A 23,084-nucleotide genomic window follows, 5' to 3' on the forward strand; every position below is an offset into this window, starting at 1 on the left:
TGTACTTCAGCCACGTAATTTCATCGAACTATAACCATTTATCTTTATAACCTTAATCTTAATAATTTCATCAATCCAATAATATCATAATAATAGGGCTCAATATTAACCTTCTTTTCGGCTAGGTTATACAGAGAATATACAACATTCCTAATTAAGTATCTCAAAACCCTTAAATGTAGATGGGTCGGTCACATGGCTCGTAAATAGGGTATTCGCTGAGTGAATGTGATGATCCAGTGGTACTTGAGGGCATAAAATGACCGAAAAGCCGTCCTAAGGTACACATTTAAAATCGCAAATACCAGTAAAGGCTCGATGACATTGAGCTACTTTACAAGCTACAAGCTGGCAAATTTACATTCTGCTTGTAAACTCGCCCAGTGTCATCATCGAACTAGCTAGCAAGCAGATTGTAAACAATCTACCGAGGAAAGTTGAAAGCCGGGCTACTTTACTCGCTACTCGCTGGCGTGTGGGCCGATCTGTGTCTGCGCAGTAGAGCGATAGTGGCGAACCTGCCGGTAAAAAAACAAACTACTCAATACGTCCTGTCAAATAGTACCAAAAATGACAGTTTCAACTCGCTAGCTTGTTGGCTTATGAGCGAGTGGAAAGTTTTGTGTGTCATCACAATCGCACTAGCTGTCTTTTAAACTCGCCGACTAGCAGCTTGTAAAGTAGCTCAATGTCATCGACGCTTAATCCAAACTCATTGTTATTAAGTTACCTCAGGGACGCACACAAGGGGGGTGTTTTTGGGACCAGTCCCCACCCCAGAAACGGTAAAAATACAAATCACTCAATGATAAATGGCATGCTATTCTTCTTCTTCGTCAAACCTCATGACTGAGAATTGTGACCCGGATGATTTGACTGTCAAACAGCTATCTCAACGGGTTGGCCCCATTCTTTCGGCATTCTACGACACGTAAGGCCTGTGACCACTTAAAGATCTGTGGAGGTCAGTGTCACATTCTAGATTTTGTTAACCCCACCCCCTCCCGTCGCCTTAGAACCAATAAAAAAAATATAATTTCGAAGAGGACCCCCTCCCAAACGATTTTTCTGTATGCGCGCCTGAGTTACCTGTTGTGTCTCGTTAATTATGTTGGTAATATCTTAATTCAATAAAATTGTGAAACTCTTTCAGATAACAATTACTCACCATACTCAAACAAAACTCTTGTACACATTTACGCAAAACACAATCGCCAAAGACATACGTTGCCCAAAATGCACACTATTTCAAATATTGGACTGAAAAAACTGAATGATTCAAGTTTTAGTGGACATGTACGTTTTATCATTACAAAATTGTTTTAACATTACACAGTTTTTTTGTAATATTGTAATAATATTTATTTATTATACATGTAGATCAGTGTTTTCCAAACTTACAACATGCTATAAACATACCACATTATATTTCTCACAACACAGCTTGTCATTTCATGAACAAAAATTTCATTTTCGCTTTCCCTCCTCAGATGTTTGACGTAACATTTATGGACGTAAAATATATAATAATATATTATTTGAAAGTTCCTACAGTATTATTTATGGATGCTCTCATCGTGAAAAAGAGATAGAACATTCGTTTTGGCAAGTGATGTTCTATAAAAATTTAACTATAGCGTCAGGTTTGATAGAAAACTAGACATAGTGCCGAGCAATAGAGAGCAATGCAATATTCTTGATATAAATACATTCCACGATAGCACTTGTAACAATAATCTAATTTGACCTGTGTGATTGCTGCACACTAGAAGAGATTGTTCCACTATCTCTACTTCTTTAGAATCAGATTCAAGATCTCTTTTACTACTGTTGGCAGCTCTCAGTTATGTCAGCAAGTCATCTGATTGTTGAGTGTTTGTTTGCCAAGCACTTCAACTCTTTTTGTGTCATGTGGAAGCTTAAACAATTCCAATCGAAAATCTCTCAGGATAAAACTGGTGTTGTGTTAAAATTATAAATTAATTGTGGACCAACATATCGAAGTGCTTCATTAAAAAAAATGTTATCACAATAAAAGATTTCAACCTTCAAATGCGTGTCAAGGTTTGGGAAACATTGATTGTAGACTATTATTGAATACAGTGTCGAAGAAGATGTAGTCCAGTATAATAGTATTTAGAAAATATTGAAGGTATCATTCATATGTATTAAATTAATCAACGGCCATATAAACATTGTATACTATATTAAAACTTACTCATTATTATGTAGCATCTTAATAGTTTCATGCAGTGGCAGCATCTGGATGTGTACATATACCTGATTGAATGTGTGTGTGGTGAGCACACGCAACAGAAGTGAAGCTTTTTATTATGTTTTCCATTTTCATAATCGTCAAAACAGTCATCGTCAATGTATGGTAACTGTGCACTGAGTTCTTGTCATCACTGTAATCAGTCCCATTTTCATCTCCACTAAGGTTCTTCACATACTTACAAAGTTATTCATCGGTTACATACCTAGTCTTCATGACATTTTGTGTATTATGTAACATACCAAATAAACAAAGTAGATGTTAACATACGATTTCTATTTTGTTATTGTTAAAATTTTGTGAGCATCGAGCGATTTGCAGTGTTGACCAGCTGACTCAAAATCAAAGGACGAGAAAATTTATTATACTTGATTATGGTTTTAATATTTAATTTTATAGTAGTTGGTACTATAATGTAGTTTTGACTGTATAGATTGGATACTATTGTTGACTAGATGTAGTTATATTATGAATAAATTCGATAAGATGTTATTATGTAAATATTTTCATTTCAATTACTGCCCAATAAATTTAAGAACTACTTATTAGTTTATTTCATCTTAGGTGTAATCCATGTATGACATCACGACTTAACCAGTTCTATGCCTTCTCGCTCTATGAGGCCGTGATCGACAGGCCTCGTCCGACATTAAACTCTAATTGCTAGCCACTGTCGATTGATTTGCATAATCTAAAAAATTTAATACACTGACATCTGTTTGAATAATTATGAAATACTAAGTCACAAATTATTGGTATTACAGCAATTGTAGAAAGAGCTTTGCTCTACATTCAATGTGTGTCATTAAAAATCTGCGGCCTGTCAGATACTGCCATAGTAATATCAGGCATAGAAAAGGTTAAGGGGGATCTGATATAATGTGATGATTTGTGAAGAAGGATTGGGGGGGGGGGTACAAAATATAAACTCTTTTTTTATCAAATCTATCATTTTCAACAAATTTATTATTTGACTTTTGAGTGTTAAAAATGTGGTATAATTTAGACTGGCGGGTAAAATATTTTGTGGCGTAATGACGTATCAATGGGGGAGGGAGGTTCAAAAATACCCAAAAAATGTGTGATGTGATTTATGGACGACCCCACAAACCCAAATTGTGATTTTTTTTGTTCAATCAGTATTGAATGCATTAAGTTAGTTAGATAGGTAAGTAAATACGTCTATTACGTGATTAATTATTATTTTTGTTTTGCAGGATATTTTCAGAAATGAGGGAAAAGAATCTGTTTTCTCAAAATCGAATCACACCTTTACAATATTGAATTCGGAAACAGAAAATAACGGTAATTGGCTTTGTTGTTACTTTGTTTAAGAGATTAAACAATATATCGTCGGCTTACAACTAAAATCCACTATGTGCATTTTTTGCTGATTCATAGTTAATAATACCACCAAGTGCAGATAAAAATACTCTATGTGCAGGTGAAATCCACTATATCCTGAGGGGCTTAATAACGCTCCGGGTTCGATCCCGGTGAGGTCAAAATATATTTACATAATCTAATATGTAAATTCTTCAAGCCTGGGAGTTTTGCCACTGTTATTGGGCTTCATGGTCTGTTGCGGTGTTTAACAAAGAAACAAAAATAAATAAATCAATTAAGTGCACTTGGTGTATTTTCTTTCCCAAAATTATTACATAATTTCAAATAGAATACACCAAGTGCACATGGTGGATTTTACTTGGCAACATTTAAAACGGTTGAAAAAAAAGGCGTCTTTTAAAGTTTGATAGCTGATCTAATCTATAAAAGTCTACATTATTTTGGTGATTTTAATATAGTTTAGAAGAAAATGACCTCAAGAAATAGGAATGTAATGTTGGCAGATAAAAAAGTGCAAAGCAAATGCTTTTCTTATGAAGTAAATAATTAACTATGTCATCCAAAAAAAAAACCAAAGCTATTCATTGTAATTATTGATTTAAATGTTCAATTATCTTTCTTGAATATTATAATACCCTCAATACATAAATATGAACTACCTGCGATAGCTACCAATAGCGAATGATAGCAGCCTTGTGTATAGAATAGATGCGCTGGTTTCACATATTAGAAGTTGTTCACGAGAGAGCAAAATGTAACTGATATACAACGCTATTTTTTTTCTTTTATTCTACGTTTTTTTGTAACTAACAGAATATTAGGTAGGTACTATTCTGTTATAATTTATAATTTTTTAGTTTTATCCAATTTTTTACCAACATTATGTAGACATATTAAGAATGTCTACATTTTCGTAAAAAAGTGGACAACTGGCCTTTTACAGCTGATAAAAGCTGTAAATAAAAAGTCAACTACCATGTTTGATCATAAGTAGAGCTGATGGACCTCCACATTTTTTTAATGAGGAATTGTTATTAGCCATTCACCCAACCCATTGTCATTGTGCTGAATCAAATACACATTGAAAAAAGAACACAGATTTGTCAACCAAACGCAGGCTCACTCCTGCAACTTACAGTTTTGTATTTATATAAAGATGACCATCATTCTATTCTATTCTGAGTTTATTTTTAAAGTTTTCAATGAAGTCATTAATTATAATTTTTTAGTTTTATCCAATTTTTTACCAACATTATGTAGACATATTAAGAATGTCTACATTTTCGTAAAAAAGTGGACAACTGGCCTTTTACAGCTGATAAAAGCTGTAAATAAAAAGTCAACTACCATGTTTGATCATAAGTAGAGCTGATGGACCTCCACATTTTTTTAATGAGGAATTGTTATTAGCCATTCACCCAACCCATTGTCATTGTGCTGAATCAAATACACATTGAAAAAAGAACACAGATTTGTCAACCAAACGCAGGCTCACTCCTGCAACTTACAGTTTTGTATTTATATAAAGATGACCATCATTCTATTCTATTCTGAGTTTATTTTTAAAGTTTTCAATGAAGTCATTAATTTACGTGTATTTTAGCAGTAGCAATATAGTAAATATTAACACGAAACTTGAAAAAAAAATGTATGCCCAGGTACTAAATTCTGTGTAACCAGTAAATGCAATAGGTGGAATAGGGTCACAAGTTTGATGTTATTGGATCGTTGTTCTGTTATCAACTGATGCTTCCCGGCAGTGTTATCATATTTAATTTTGATTTTTTCATGGAGGAATATTATCAATAATATAATTATTAATTGTACCGATTTTTAGAGTGTGTGCATAATTCAAAAAAACTACCAGACATCTTGCTAGAGTTAAACGACAGCACCCTGGATGATGAGGACACGTCGTACAACAACACTCCGAAGAGCAATGTCGCCAACTTCAAGGCATTGCTCAGAAAGAAGAAAAAGAGACGCCGACCGTCGGTCACCATTTGCACATCCAACTGTCGCTACGAGGCGGTTCGGAGAGTCACTGCTGCGTTTGGCATGAAAGAGGTATCCGAGGACGACGACTGGAACTTCTATTGGACTGATATGAGTATTTCTGTCGAGAGGGCTAAAGACATGAAGCGTTTCCAAAGAATTAATCATTTTCCTGGAATGCTGGAGATTTGCAGGTGAGAGAAGGGATGTACCTTCTGACAATTTTTACAAAAGTTACCTTTATATGATTTATATGTTTTTAGGTACGCCCTATCATTTGGAGTATACATGGAGTTTCTATAATTTATTCAGTTTTTAGTGATTTGCAAACATTCTTAATTTTATATTATCTACCAAACTTGCTCCTAATTGTTCAATTGCGTTTTTAGCTAATCATACAGTCCACTTTCAGTTTGCGCAAACCACCATTCGATAGGGTGTTCAATGATTAAAAGTGTGAACTTGCCACAAACAAAAATCTGCAATGCAGATAGAAGCACTGCAACACAGATCACTTATCATTAGACTTAGTAACCTTTTTGGACAACTGCTAAAATTGTAAATGATATTCCCTCATACTTATGTAAAGATAACAATATCAATTAGGTGAAACTCACTTTTATTTTTCAGAAAAGACCTTTTGGCACGTAACTTAAATAGAATGCAAAAGAACTTCCCAAAGGAATACAGTTTTTTTCCTAAAACTTGGTGTCTTCCAACAGAGTGAGTGTCGTAATGATTATCTATTGTGTAAGAAACTAAGTAATTGTGCCGCAGATGCCATCATGAGCTTTTATGATTTTTTTTTATGAAAACAGTTTATTCCATGTAGACAATTATAATAAATACCTTTTTCTGTCAGCGCTTTCTGTTAGGCTTTTCGATCCAATAATTGTTAATTTAAAATTTGCATACATTTCGATGCATCATTATCACAAACTAAGATTATATTAGGTTGGGGTAGGTTAGATTAGGTTAGGTTTGGTCTAAAAAGAAAGTTATAAAATCTCATGATGGCAGCTGCGGCACATTTACCGAAACTAAGCTATATTTTCTATAGGCCGCTTTATAATTTAACAAATATGTAATAGAGATTTATACCAAACAAAAAATAATTAATTGTACCTACCAATTTATTTTTTAATTCACCAATTTTATTTGGGTTTTAACTCAATTGAGGTGTGGAGAAATCAATTTTTTACGTGTGCTCCCTAAGCAAAGCAAGCAAACGAAGCAATGGTCATATAATTTCCAGCCTTTCATATATTATATCCCTTGTGGTCGAGTTGGTATTGTAGCCTTTGTAAAGAATTCATAGGATTTGAGTTAAATTCCTGTCGGAATATTCACATGATTTTTTCAATTGATCTAAATCCACGATATGGATGTTGGTATTGTCACTTTCTATATCTCTATTATTACCTTCCAAATTAATTGATGTGTCAGATCGCGATGATCGTCAATAGTGTAACAAAAGAACGATTTGAATTTCCAAATTCTATTTTTGTAGCCTTAGCGATGCCGTTAACTACAGCAAGACCCATAAAAATAAGACTTTCATAATAAAGCCGGAGTGTGGAAGCCAGGGTCGAGGAATTTATCTCACAAAGTCCCTCAAGGATATGAGCTCGACGGAGAAACTGATCTGCCAAGTGTACATTTCCAAACCATACTTGGTCGATGGATATAAATTCGATATGCGCGTGTACACTTTGATATCGTCCTGTGATCCTCTCAGGATATTCGTCTACAATGAAGGATTGGTCAGGTGAACTACTCGTTTTTATTATTTGTTGGTTGAAAGGCCTGCCATTGTAGTGAGGGATAATGTAATAAATAATATGATGTTGTACATATTATTATCTTCATTGAGCTGTTTTCTTATTTTAACTTTTATATGTAACAATTTTTTCAAAATGTATTTTTTATATTTTCTGTTCGTTTATATTAGATTTCTCATAATTTAGTAAAAACTTTAATGTTCTATAATATACCTTCAAAAGTAAAATATATTTAATTATAGAAACCTTGATGACGTAAAATACCAATGTGTATATATTTCGGTAGTCATCACATCGGAGCTACTACAAGCACTCGATGATGACGAGCTCACCACAATTTGTTATTTATATAGACTTAGGTATGCAGGGATCTTTTAATCCGTGCGCTATTATTATTTATTCTCCATTGGTTTTAACCTATCAGATATTTTTGTTATTTTTGTAATTTTTTGTGTTGGACTTAGGGATTGCAATACCGAATGAAAATACCCATACCGGTATTTCTTATTCAATACCGGTGTTAATACCGGTATTTGTAAAATAATTGGAAAAAATGTATCTACCAATATAGGTATGTTATATAATGTAAAAATATCTTTAAAATATTGATATTTTATAGCATGTGTCATTGCTGGTCACTAAAGATGATGAAGGGCCACGGAGGTAAACCAGACATCGCGTAACCGTACAAAAAAATTACTGTACTGTTAAGTTTTTTATGTTAATTAATACATTTTCTTTCCACTTTCAATATCGAATACATCGGTATTGTCTGATTTTTAAAACCTGTGTTTCGGTATCGAAAAATACTGGGATACCGGTTTTGAAATACATACTGTTATTGCAATCCCTAGTTGGGCTAAGTGGATATAAATAAGTATTAATTTACTTTTGTTTTACTTGACATCTATTCAATCAATGTTTAAAAATACGATGTATTGTGTTAATTCAACGGAATACAAGTAAAAATAAATGTATTTTACGACTTAATAGGAAACAATCAAATTCAGTGTTCAACTTCTGAGATGGTTAAAATAATAATGAAAGTTACACTCTTAAAGTATATTTAGACCATGTCTGATCCTAATAAGATCATATGGCCTCCGCAGATTGGAGGTTTGTATTAACAAACTTTTGTTTTTACGAGAATGGATGTTAGCCACTTAATCAACCTATAAGGTCCATACTCTGACTCCAAATATAGATTGAAAAACAATGTGTATTTTCCAGACTCATGATTCGATACCTGGAATCCACGACATTATACGCGTAAGTTGCTCCGCCATCGTGAGCTCTTAATATATTGTGTATTTATTTATTTAATAAGAATCGTTTAATTAAATAAGTGATGATCGGTCAATTAGTATTGAGTCTTCGCATTTGTTGTGTGTAGATGTAGATTTGACCGTATCTTAAGAAATACTATAATACACGCAGTGAATTCCACCATTCGCAAAGTTGATCGCTGAATTTAATTGTGTCCAGTTGAACCGGGCAAATGCTTATTTGTATTCATTTGTCATTTGTCATTATTGTTTCACGGCCAGCATTTATTCGGTGGTTATATGATGTTACTGGCAATCTACTTAGTTACTTTGAATACAAGCAGGTTTGCGACAAGCAGATACGCAGATCCAAACACTCACAATACAACAAATGTTTACATGCATCTGACAAACTATGCCGTCAACAAACACAGTCGGACATTTGTCTACGATGACGAATCAGGCAGTAAACGGTCCGTTACATTCATATAAATAATAAATAATAACTTTCTTTTAATCAACACTAAAATACCGATACTTAAAATAATTTGGCTCATTGACTTCCAAATCAGACGCAACATGTATCTTCCAAATTTTTGCATAATTTACTCAGCCGAGTCTATGTTACAATCATTTTGCTGATTTAAATATTTACTACAAATTTTATTTTGAGTATCAGTTAATTTAATATATTTTATACTGGTGTCAAAACTGTAAGAAGAATAGATTGGTTGTTGGTTAAGTATATGTACCTATATATGTGTTGATGGATATCAAACGCCGTAAAGTCCACATATTGAAAAAAATTACTTTTGATATACGTTTAATAGAGTATGCAAATCTGCACATTATGGTATACTGCAAACCCCCAAAAGTCCACTGTTTACGTATGAAATCACGTTTCGAAAGATCAATATTTTTTTAAACCACCTTAAGTCCACAAGCTAAAGGTGAACGATGGCACCTATCATTTTCCTTAATTTCTAAACAATTATAACATAAAATGGATGTAGAAGTGGATTTTGTGGATCCAGACAAAGCCAGAAAGAGGTCGAGCACCGAAGCTAAGAAGAAAAATCCTTGTAGCCATCGTGAGTATTAGATTCAATTATCTTACAATATCTCACATGTTACAACCATTTGTATTACAAGATATGATAAAACTGCATTTTTCTCAGTTTGACATTCAGTGGACTTTACAACGTTTGATATGTGTCAACACATATGGAAAGATTAGTCACAGAATGTTCATATTAGTCATAATTCAATGCCAATGAAGTTGGCTACTTTTCACAGTCTGACGATATCCACCTTAACTTAATCATGATTTTTACCAAGTTGTATTTGGAATTGATCGTCAATGGGCTAGATTAAAACCCAGATGTATGGCGTTGCATTTCTGCATAAAACTACATTGCTCATTATATTTATTAAAACCTTGTAGTCTTATGCAGTGGACAAAGTGTGTTTACAAAAGAGTTTTTATTTATAGTTGCCACTATCAATTTATAATAATATGAAATCGATTATTATTCTTATAGATCAAATTCAATATATTTTTATAATTTAAGTGGCACTTTTGAATAAAAAGTCTTACTTCTTTGACACTCTGTCAACTGCAGGAATCTGTGGATATTTAAATAAATTTTCATTCGCACAAAAAATATAATTAATAATATAGTTTTTTGCTCAAAAGCATCGCCGTGTGTGTAGGGGCTAAGTTTATACTGTAAATACTCACACCCTCAGACCTCAGTATTTTTATAGACCTACTTGTTGATTTATTATTCTTGTTGTAAATAACACACTTTAACGATTTGTTATTTGTTGACGTGCAGAAAAATATCGACCCTGAACCGTCACCTGGAGTCTCAAGGCATCAACGTAGAAAAGCTGTGGCAATCTGTTGATCAAATTATTGTGAAGACCATTGTATCCGCCTTTCCAATCATCAAGCATAGTTATCGCGCATGCTTTCCATCACACGACACGGTTTCATTTTCCATTACTAATAATATTATTGTTTCTCTGAATTATAGTCAGGGCTGCGGAGTCCTTTATAAACAAGACGACAAAATTTTTTTTTGTCTTTTCTTTCAAAAAATAATTTCAATATCAAAAGTACGCATGCAATTACTGATATATTTAATTGTATGATTATGGTGTGCAAATAAGATTTCCTCAGATACGCAGAAAGTACCCAGCTGGGGCTAATTTTGTATATTGTCTATGGTCATTATCCTAGACAGTTTTACATTGCTCAAAAGTAAATTACTGTCTTCTCTCCTAAACATGTGTTATTTTGCTAGCCGCGGTGTCCTGCCGTCGACCGTCGGCTTCAGAGACTGGCGCTCTGCCAAATATGCCACCGTGGGTGACTCTTACTCCGCAGTCCTGATTATAACTACACTAACTAAACATAATACTTCCGTTAAACATTGAAAAATATTCTACACACCACAGAGATTTTGCCATAAAAAGAATTAAAGATTTCTCTTATCTTTGACCATAATGGCTATTATATAATTACACATTGCCTGGATAATATCCATTATTGTACAGTTATAAAAATGGCATGCATATGCATGATGAAATAGAAAATTTAGAATATGTAAAGTAATATTTCATATGATACAAATTTTTAATCCAATGTACATACAACATTATCTCCCCAGTACTGTTTATAACAGTAAATAGATGCTTGGCTAGTGTTTATCAGGATTATAATTACTTCTAATGATAATCAATTGTTGTTATAATGTGTTTTTAGTACTAACGTTAACCAATTTTGTTTGCAGGTGCAGGCTTGTTTTGAAATTCTCGGATTCGATATTCTACTGGACCACAATTTGCAACCGTACATTCTTGAGGTTCATAGACTTTGAATATTAGTACCACAGTAAGGGTAGCAAAACCTTCAGACATTCCGATTTCATTGGCTGTTTAGATAATTTGGACGCTATCAATATGTAGGCGTGTAATTGGAAAAGTATGTAGGGTGTTGGGTGGTTTTCTGGCAGTCCGGATTTGATCATAATAGTAATAGATTTTTTGAATCACTGATTACTTTTCCTTTCATCAATAATTAACACGGCTACTAATGCAATCTTAATTTTTTGGTAAAAATAGAAAGCACGCTTCCATGTGTTCTGTTCAGCTCAGTCTAGTGATCGGAATGTCCGGATTCAACACCCGATTTGGTTGGGATGACTAAAATATACTATGATATGCTTGCCAATCAAATCAGAACCTCTGGACAGTATTTAAGGTGGACAGATACCATGCGCAAATTTCAATGCTGTCTGTGGATGCTGTTTTTAAAAATATACCGAGGCTTCGACTATGGCCCGCTGTCATATTGAGGATCCGTTATTCAGCTACTCACTTCAATACTGTTAAAAAAATACTGAGTTCTTCCGTCTTCCCCAATGCTAGGGCACATTTGAGTTGCTCGTCAATTTCAAAGACACCTGCAAGTAGCAGCTTTACTCTGTTTCGCTCAAATTTGAGGAATGTCACCTTATGTGTGGAATGTTATCCTGAACATCACATTTATCGCAAAGCTGCGAATTGCTTCTTCCATTGAGGACATCAAATCTTTTTCCCATTGTGTGGCCTGATTTTAGTATCGGTTTAGCTCGCTTGGCTCCACTCCCGCTTTTACATGTTAACCGCCCGCCCGAACTGTCAACGAATCAACAATATTGTTGTTTATAGTGGTGATACATAATTTACGAAATATAGCTTCGGTCATTTTTAAAACCGTCACTCATCGCTGCTTTACTTTACTTTTTGTCGAAAATATTTTGCTTCGCTAGAATTAACTGATTATTTCCAATTATTCATTATAAATACATTAATACATTTTGAACTATGCAAAGTATATAGTTTTAAGCCCCTTAGGCACTGTCAACCAGGTAAGTAGCAACCACGAGGAATAATAAATGAAATCGGCGTTTACGCACGTGATTGCAGTGACCAGTCACACTTTCTGGTTGCTGACAATCATGGTTGCCTAAGACTAGTCGACAGTGCATAAGAGGCCTTAGTAGCTAGTTCATTTTGAAAGAAAGTCAATCAAGAGAAAATTAGTTTTGACCAAAGACGTTGAAGAAAAAGGCTAGTTATTTCTCATTGACTCATTTGAACATTTAAAACTGCCAAACATTTCGATACAATTTTAAATATCGTCACCGTTTTAGCAAAACCATCTATGTGCACTTTCTCAAATTGTGCAGGAGAAGGATAAAACTGAATAAAAAAATAATGTTACATTTAAACATTAAAATTATGAAGAATGCTTTATTATAATCAGAAAATGGTCCAAGATTATTATTTTGTTTACAAAAATCTTTTATTTTTAATACAAAAATAATAAAAATACAGTTTGTGATGTCACATAAGTTGTTTTGACCGTTTTGTAAATACACATAGTTTAATTTATTCATCAAAATGTGAATAATAATAAATTCATGAAAAACTGTTACATAAATAATAGTTGAAATATACATAGTGCATTAGTGATAAATTGCAATATCATTTTATTAATTATTAATGCAATAGTGAGATGATATTATATTTATAAGTTCGTTTACTTTCTATTAGCAGGTTTAAATGTTAGGTTATCGTAGAAATAGTGGTGATCTTTCTCTATTACACTTTTTAATTCCTGAAGATGTATGTATTTCGACTGTGATATTGGCAATGATTCATTATATATATTATAAAGGCAGTCAAACGGTTGCACTGATAAAGTTGAGTTTGTAAAAGATTGTTCCATCTGGTAGATACTGTAACATTTTAATATCATATACAACAGGATCTCCGATTCGTTTTCCTGGTCTGATTGAACTTAATCCAGATTTAATCTTATCCATAATTCTTAAAAATTAAAAATCAATGACATTAATTTTATAAGGTTGTTTTGGTCTTGCTAGCCGCATACGTGCTATATAATCAGATGGTGAATATATTGGAGGCTTAAAATACTTTTTTTAGGTAGCATGTGCACTATCGGCCTCTATCATGGTGTGGCCTTTTTCCAGAAAAAGCTGTTGAATCTCGATGTTTTTTCTCTCTAAAGATATAACTTAGAGCAGTAGCGAATAATTTATTTCGGTTTTGATATCCACACCCATCCGATATTAGAATTATTTCATTGTATTGTCCTGCTTTCGATGAGATGAGACAAATTCATTAGAAGATACATTATGAAGAATGTATATGGTGAAATTGTGTAGTTGCAGCTTTTGTTTATAATACATTTGTGCCTGTGTTTTGGACATAGCAGCACACTTTGGAGATCCATTGTGATTACTAACCGTCCAGTAATACTTCTGGTACTCTCCTTCATTTCATTTTTGGTCTTCTAGCATCTTTTTTTTTTTTTAATAATGTGGCTATTGTATTCCATTTCTGAAACATTCTTCATTTTATAACTACAGCAGATGGCAGTGATGGCACACTGATCTTTACGTGGTTGGTGGATACTGATTTTTTGGTGGTAAATATACTGGAGTATATTCTGCTGCTTTATGACCATTTTCCAGAGACCATTTTTTATATTCATCATGCATTTGTATTTTGGATCGGAAACACAATTCCACACACACCCTGGAGGTATTTTCTCTGCAATAATGGCTGGGAACTTTGGAATTAGATCCAACCATAATGTAACATTTTTCCACAAATCTCTCCGTTTTGATTTTTGGTTGCACTACCAATTATTTATCTTCAGTCAGATTCTTATTACTTGTCATTGTTGCTTTCAATTGGCCACTGTCATCGAGACGTTTGTAGTTGTTTATCCAACTTTTAAATTAATTCTCGCCTATACCCTATTGACCATGTAGGCATCTTCCAGAAATTATTGAATATTTCCTGTCTCTCTTTTTGAGAAAGCATCTTTCAAGCCGTCGTGCAAGACCATAATGCATAGCATATAACATATAAACAAACAATGTGTAGCCAAACTGTAAAAAAACATTACACTCTCGATATCAAAATACCATCTATATGTTACTATAATATACACATAGTTGTTTTTGTGAACCGTGGTTTTTGAACCTTACACATAGCTGTTTTTTATTTTTTGAAATAACTTCGGAGCGAGTTTACCCAACACATAGATCATTTTACTGGCCTATAGAGAAAAAAATAAGGAATGACTTGGTATTTAAAAGTCATTTTTGATAAAAGTGACACATAGATGGTTTTGCTAAAACGGTGACGATATGCAGATATTGTGTAGATAAAATCTGAAACTGGATTTTGATTGGATGATAATGCTTTATTAATTATTATTACATACATTGACCATTTCGAACATGAAACATGTAAGAAACGGTACCAAAGCATTGAATTGTAATACAAAGGATAATCTATCACCATTTTTCAATATACAGTTAAGAATACTACGTCTAAGCACTATTATTGACAAAATCGTATGTAACTGTATGTCATTAATTAAGAAAAGATAATGGGAGGCGGCCATTGTATATTTCTAGAAATACCAACATGACTGACATTTACTTATCTATGGTTACCAATTGAACCGTGCTAAAATTGTTGTGGAATTGCTGGCACACTCATAATATGACTTTTTGTCGTTATAGTAAAATCCCTTTGGTTTTAACCACTCATTCGTAATTTGTGAGAGGTTTTGTTGATGTTTGAATATTATGTACATAATTATTGTAATTTTAATATTTTTATTCAATAACTTTTTGGTCACCAGAGTAATTTCCAATGCATTCAAAATAGCTTGGGTTAATTTTTGCAAATCTTTACCTTTTTTGATAAATATGATTTTTTTTTCACTGCTTATATTGTAGTATAATATTCATTGTAATATCATGCTTATTTAAACTAAATACCCATTTGTTAAATTTAAATTAATTATGGACTTAACATTGTCACCATATATTATTTTTCTAGGCTGTTTATATTCCACTAAAAAAATATGTTGGCTTTTTGCTTGTGATAAATTTTATTACCTACCTATTTATGTCAATTAAGTCATATTGGATGGATTTGTCTGTTATATAGGAAGTTGGCTCTCGAAATACTGGGCGTTGGATTAACCATAATGTTTTTTTTTATTATAATGATTGTTTTTGTAGTTCGAATGAATGAATTCGCAGATGGTGGGGAAAATAATTTTTAAATTTTGTGTTTTTGATATACTTATTCTTCTATTTATAAAAGATCTTAAATTATGTATGGTTTAAGGGCATAATTTTAGATATTTTATAGATAAACGAATATTTTTTTACTATTATCTACTATGGCTAGGATTACGCAGTGTTTAAATGAATTGAAAAAAATAACAACCACTATCCACACATTGCAGTCTTAGTTCAATGAAAACAAATACATTTGACTGACAAAGTTTAGTGTGCACTATTTATGTTGAATCTTAACAGCCTACCTCTGCCCTTCGCCATTGAAGTTTATTGAGAAGTGCTATATCATCCATTATAATTGAGGCGCCTAATTCCAAAAAGCGATAAGTCCACATTTGGTCAAAATCGAGAAAAAAATACGCTCGTATTCTTTGTATAATTTTACACAACTTTGTATAAATTCCAAAACGCGACATAACCCTACGAAAAAAAATATTTTAAGTCTCGATTTATTACAAAAAGCACCAAGTCCGTGTTTCATATTATTATTTAAAGCTTGGTTGATTTCGCGCGTGTTTAAGTCAACCAATAAGGGAACGTTCAATATTGAAAAGGGCGTCTCCCATGCTGTCGCATCTGGTAAACTCATGACAGTGCCACGGAAATATGTGCCTTATGCGGGGTAAATTAAAAAGTGAGATACAAATAGCGCTACGTCCAATTTTATTTTGCCTATATTTATTACATTTAAGAGTTTATCGCCTGAAACAAATTGCCATTTGGTTCTAATTTCGACATAGAATACAACGGAAAAAATAATCTCACGTTAAAACAAATAATTGAAGCTTGAAACATAAAAACGTTGTTTCCCGAAAATATTAAATTGTGGACTTGTCGCTTTTTGTAATTAGACACCTCAATTATTTAATTTTTTTATAAATAATTCACTTCCTGTCAGAACGATTGTAAAATGTAAAGTGAAATAGGGGAAGAATTTTATTTTATAATAATTATTGCGTAGTTTTAAATTTTTTCATTGTTGTATTGTTTTATCCGGGGTATATATTTTACCATCTACCACAGTGAATCGAGAGTCAACAGTATTTAAATTATAAAATAGATATTATATTGCATTGCATAAAAATAAATGGTAGAAATATTTTACAAATTAATGGATTGTTTTATGGTGTTGACAAGAACATGGACAAGACATTTGCACAATCGTATTATGTTGTATTTACTTTTGTTTTGTAGACTGATAATATCATCTTGCTTCCTTTTATTTATTTAGGTACTGCATATCACCAAAGTCACAGTAATAAATTGATTTGGGGGAGAATTTAATATCGGTAAGTGAAATACATTGCACCATAAAATGTTGCCTATTGTTACACACACTCACTCACCTGGTGGTGAAGACAGGTGAACGATTCATAACCGAAAAGAACAAGTAGATTGCTTGGACAGCAAAGTTATAGGTAACTACTGTTAAAAATAACAATATTACACAATACGACATACACAATCTATGTTATAAATGCTCACAGATAATATAATTAAAGCTGATACATGAAATGGTAAATAAATAAACACATGTGACATAAACCCGAAATCAAGTCGTCTGTTGTTTTGAAAAAAAGAATATTAGCCATTAGCCCACCCCCATATTCGTCGCTGTGTTTTAAATACCTCCTATGTGGTTTGAGTCATATTCTGAGTTAATCTAAAAAAAACTGTTAAAAATAATCGTAAATGATGTACTTAATATATTATGTTTTAAATTTTTTTTGTAGATCCTAATCATAAATTAAAAATGGATAATCATATTTTTTTTATAATATATTTTTACTTAATGGAAAAATCGTGCTTTTTTCATGTTTTTATCACATAGGATTAATTCTATATGCACCGTGTTGAATACGTTGAATCATGCCGTGTTCACATAAGATTATTTTAATACTGATCTATTGCGGTGGACGCTCACATAGGATTAATTAAGGTGCATGATTTTGGATGCTCTCACATAGTATTAATTTAATATCGTTTTTATTTCATCTTTCCACAAGTGATATATGTAATACATAACATGGTAGATAAAAAAAATGTGCATCACGTGGTATCAATAACTCATTTTCGTTAAAACACCACATAGGAGGTATTTAATATTCAGTGACAATATATTATAACGTTTGTTGAAATAATGTATTCTGAGGTTTCATTATTTATATTATTTTAGTAAGTCGGCATTCTTTTGTTTTATAATGAGATATTCTCACTGTTTTTCATACAATTTAAATGTGGATTACACTCAAATAATCTTAATTATAGAAAGGATTTGTTACCAAGAAAATTGTATTATAGATGTCACTCCTATGAAATACTGACAAATAATCATTGAATCATTTAGTGTTGAGTCTTCATCTACTATACCTTGCTTGTATTTTTACGTTGTAAATACTTATTATTATGTTCTTGGAATAAATATTGTTATTATGGCTTATTTTCATTGCATCTGAAATTTTTTGAATCATGTAATTTGTGGATTTCATTTTAATGTCAAAACAAAAATTTTACAACACATACAAATTCTATTCAATGTAGGTAAATCACTCACCGAGCTTTCATACGGATTCACAATTAGATAAAGACGTGAAGGAGACACTTCTGGCTGATACCCTATCGTTACTCAACGTGTGGCAATGCGACAAGAAGAAAGTACTCGAAGAAGATAGAAGAAGAATCAAAGAACGGCTGCTTAGCAAACATCAAAAGTCAGTTAAAAAATATGTTACATTTTAACCACTAACACCATCTGCAGTCATCAGATTAAAATGGTTAGAGTGACGGTAAAGAAGGAATCGAGAATTCTAAAACCCCTCTTCTCAATTCAAGTGCATTTGAAACTCAATATCCTAGACCTCAATTAATTATCTAGACATTTAGATTTTAACAATTTTGTCTGACCTGTGGTCTAGTTGATAATATTATGCTCTACTTAGATATTTGATTATACATATATTCTCAATAAAATTCTGTCTGTCTGTATGAGAGATGTATCTAAACTCTTCCCGACCGTGCCTCTGTCACCGTAATGGCAATGTCATCGGCTTTAAACATATCATCGATGGTGCAGCCAGATTCAAAGAGCAGACAGACCGTCACATGAAAAAAAAAAAAGCTAATTATTGAGGTGTCCGTCCAGGGCCCCCACAAAGGGGGGGCTGACAGGGCTCTAGCCTTGAGACCCGGGCATAGAAAAATTCGCCAATATCACCAATAAATAGGGAGGGCTGTCAAAGATCCTGGCCTGGGGGCCCGCTTCGGCATATAGGGGCTATGTGTCCGTCTATTGTATTTTATCGATGCACATAACAATTATTGATGTACAATAATATTAACACCTATGATGGCCGCACGGCTTAAGTGTCGGCTTATAGCGTCGTGGGTCCCAGGTTCGAATCCTGGGTCTGGCAAGTACACATTTTGTTTTTCACTTTGTATATGAGTCAGAGTATGGACCTAATAGTTTGGGCAAGTGGCTGACATCCATTTCTCGTAAAAACAAAATCTGTTAATACAAACCTCTACTCTGTAAAGGTCCATACGATCTTATTAGGATCGGACATTGGATTGAGTTTCTATTGTTAACATGAATTTTGCTCATATTAAAGAAAAATCTTTACTGACAATTAATATTTAATTCATTGTGTAATAATTTAAGGAACACGGCTGAAAGCCTATCTAATGATGAAAAAGAAGTCGTGAAAGAGAAACCTTCATGGGAAGCTCAAATATCATGGGAAGAAGACAATATTGGCAATTTTAGGTAAATTGTATTCTTGCCTCAGTAGTCTCTTTATAATATTTTACAGAAGATGAGAAAAATAATATGGGAGGACGAAAATGTCTTTTTTATGCAGTAACGATGGCTGACACCCACGTTGGCCGCGCGGCTTAAGCGTTGGCCTATAGTGTCGTGGGTCCCGGGTTCGAATCCTGGGTCTGACGAGTACACATATTGTTTTTCAATTTGTGTTCGGAGTATGGACCTAATAGGTTGAGCAAGTGGCTGATATCCATTTCTCGTAAAAACAAAATCTGTTAATACAAACCTCCACTCTGTGGAGGCCCATATGATTCTATTAGGATCGGACATGGTCGAAGAAGAACAATGGCTGAGCACCTTAAGAATCAGTTTATAATATTGTGGGACCCAGGTTCGAATCATGAGTCTGGGAAATACACATAATAGTTTTTCAATCTATGTTTGGAGTCAGAGTATGGACCTTATAGGTTGAGCAAGTGGCTAACATCCATATCTTGTATACAATCTATCTGTATATGTTAATACAACCTCCACTCTGTGGAGGCTCATATGATCCTCTCAGGATCGAACATGGTGAAATAAGTAAGTAATTAATAATATTGGCTGTTTTTTTGTATTTCTATAGGCGAGTTTATCCATCTGGGGATCAATATGTAAAGTTCTTCCAACAGCCTTCGAGCTCTCTGTACCTAAGCACGACGAGTTCTAGGGCTAGAAGTGACTGTGCAAAACAGCAGCGGGATGACATTGAGGTTTTTTTTAAATTTTATTATATATTTTAATATCATAATAATATGTATGTGTCGATGGTGGAGGTAGACTGTTAAGATTCGACATAATAATATATTGGTTAGTTTTTTTTTAAATTCATTAAGCCCTGTCTATAACAAACCATAATCGATAAAACATATTCTTCTATCTATAAAATATCTAAAATAATTAATGGCCAATTTTAGATATTTTATAGATAAACGAATATTTTTCGACTAAACGAATAAATATGACTGAAAATTGACAATTTTAAAAACCAACAAACACTATCTACACTTTTGTAGTTTTAGTTCAATGAAAACAAATATGTATGGCTGACAATGTTTAGTATGCACTATTTATGTCAGATCTTAATAGCCTACCTCCACCTTTCACCACTGATAGATATTTTATAATTGATATTATATTCAGTAAATTATTTGGCATACAAGAAAGGTTGTTTTCTAAATAAACACCAATGCTATTATCATAAGCAATGCAATAGAATAATATTTGTGACGTTTGCAAAGTATGTAACATGGATTCTTGCCTCTAATGACTAACAAAATAGCCGAAGACGGAACATAACTACATGTTATTATACATTTTGTGATTTTAACGGATGTTAATTTACTTGAGCATTTTCAGCAGAATAAAAAAATAGATCTATCAAAAAAATTACCAACACTGTCGAAAAAATCACCGCCGTCGAAAAAATCGAAAGAAAGCTCGGATATGGACACATCTAAAGATGCATACGGGGAAAATGAAATTGGAATGGAGGACAAAGTTTGTAAAAATATGAGGAAGAAGAAGCTTAAACCTATAAATATAAAAAATGTATGTGTCATAAAAGGTTATATTAATTACTTTATATTATATTAATTAGCCCACAGATGGCGGCGTAGGTATTTATTTTTCAAGCGGCATGACCACATAACTAATATACAATTTGATCTAATACTGCAAAGCCCAATAAGTGCTATGAGGCAAAAGAGGCACGTGGGTGGCTCAGTTTACTGCCGTTAGACATTTGGTTAAACAGCACGTGCCACTCGCTTATATTTTTTGTTATTGGTCCTATCGATCTGAAATCTTTGAAAATCGATTCTAACCATCAATCTTCTTTCAAAGATAATGAACGGTAAACATTTCACTACTAAAATGGGTTTGTGGTCTTCTTTTATGCGTTGAGTGTTGCCACATAAGCCTCTCACGAATTCCACACCTTACCATGTGCGATTTCTGCTGAATGTTTTTAAACTAGATAGTTATTGTCATGGGTTGAACAATTTTCTAAATACAAATATGAGTTTTGTTATACTTATGTGTTAGTTACCCTAAGATACTGTTTCTCTGATTGTTATCTTATGGGTGAAAAGCAGATGGATACATTGGAAGGAGACTTCATGGGAGTCTAGCATATTATAGTTCCACGCCCATTTACTATTTTATATGTGATATAAATAAACGCGTAGTACTTTTTTAAGACATAACTTCATAATGTAGTGAAAATAATATGTTTTTATATTGTATGAGCAATCCTTGATTTGCTCTGTTCCAACTAATTATTGTAATGTCTCAGTTTGTGGCTAATATTATTTTATACTATGTAAGTAGGTATATGTGAAAATGACTTGTTTTTTTTTTATATTCTCAGTCAAAACCGGATGTGCCGTTTTATCATTTGTATAAATCTGTTCCAATTGTCGAAGCGGAAGAGAGAGAAAGGGTGTTACAACTTGCAAGGAGAGATTTCTTGATACGCAGCTCAGGACTACTAGAACAAGTGATTGTCCTTAACATTACTATTCATTTTTGTTTCTTAAGTCCACGCAATAGTTGCGAATTCATTGGAATTCCTCCACGACGATTAAATTGGCTGCTGTCAAATGCACGACATAATATGATAGCAGATTTTAAATTACCCATCAATATTTTTTTTCAATACTTTCATAGTGGGTTTTTTTTCGAATTATAGCATAGACTTCCTCTCATGTTTTTGTGATTATATTAATCAATATATTTGCAATTAACCACATGAAAAAATTTGCTGCATTTCCCAGTCGAGCATCACAGCCGGAAAAGCCGAAAATGGGAGGGGCTTGCGCAATTCTATACCCAATTAAAAAAAAAACAAAATAGCATGAAAAATTAAATATGATTACGATTTAGTAGGTAGAGAAAACTAAACGATTATTGCTTTTATTTCTTCAAAATTTCGACGCAAACTTTTGGTATTTATAACGATGTGTTATAAAATAACCTACCTAAACTACGAGGGTGGGTCAATAAGTCCTTAGAAAAGCCGACAGGTGGCGCGACTAGTACTGTAAGCGGTTTGTTTTCATGCAGCGGCACTACCGATTCAGTATGCTGCGAAGTTTCAATCAGATTGGTCGGGTTGTTGTGTGTTTCTCGTACATTTAAAAAAAAAAAATTGCTTGTTTACAAAAATGGAGAAAATTAAGTTTAGAGCTGTTATTAAACATTTTAATATAAAAGGGTTAACAGCAAAGGAAATAAAAAATGAGTTGGATTTAGTTCACGGCATATCTGCTCCTTCACTTGCAACTATTTATAACTGGTTAAATGAATTTAAACGTGGTCGTACATCAACAAAGGATGAACCACGCTCAGGACGTCCTGTAGAGGTGACTACACCAGAAATGATCAATAAAATCCACGATATGGTGTTAAGTGACCGAAGATTAAAGTTGA

The 23,084-nt window shown here is 33.1% G+C and overlaps 1 protein-coding gene across 1 annotated transcript in view; it reads left to right on the forward strand.

Annotated features, from left to right (window-relative positions):
• The window catches only part of LOC147071197 (tubulin polyglutamylase ttll6-like), a 31,941-nt gene that overhangs the window by 3,212 nt on the left and 5,645 nt on the right, over nt 1–23,084 (forward strand). The window contains exons 3-14 of the mRNA XM_085948083.1: nt 3,493–3,580; nt 5,460–5,811; nt 6,248–6,340; nt 7,128–7,385; nt 9,008–9,136; nt 10,502–10,655; nt 11,462–11,533; nt 18,389–18,558; nt 19,509–19,613; nt 20,239–20,365; nt 21,012–21,203; nt 22,024–22,152. Coding sequence (XP_085804209.1) covers nt 3,493–3,580; nt 5,460–5,811; nt 6,248–6,340; nt 7,128–7,385; nt 9,008–9,136; nt 10,502–10,655; nt 11,462–11,533; nt 18,389–18,558; nt 19,509–19,613; nt 20,239–20,365; nt 21,012–21,203; nt 22,024–22,152 — 1,869 coding nt within the window. The remainder of the gene's footprint in view (nt 1–3,492; nt 3,581–5,459; nt 5,812–6,247; nt 6,341–7,127; nt 7,386–9,007; nt 9,137–10,501; nt 10,656–11,461; nt 11,534–18,388; nt 18,559–19,508; nt 19,614–20,238; nt 20,366–21,011; nt 21,204–22,023; nt 22,153–23,084) is intronic.

The sequence above is a fragment of the Rhyacophila brunnea genome, unplaced genomic scaffold (genome assembly GCF_057557595.1).
Source record: "Rhyacophila brunnea isolate RB1 unplaced genomic scaffold, BYU_Rbru_1.0 scaffold_20, whole genome shotgun sequence".
NCBI lineage: Eukaryota > Metazoa > Arthropoda > Insecta > Trichoptera > Rhyacophilidae > Rhyacophila > Rhyacophila brunnea.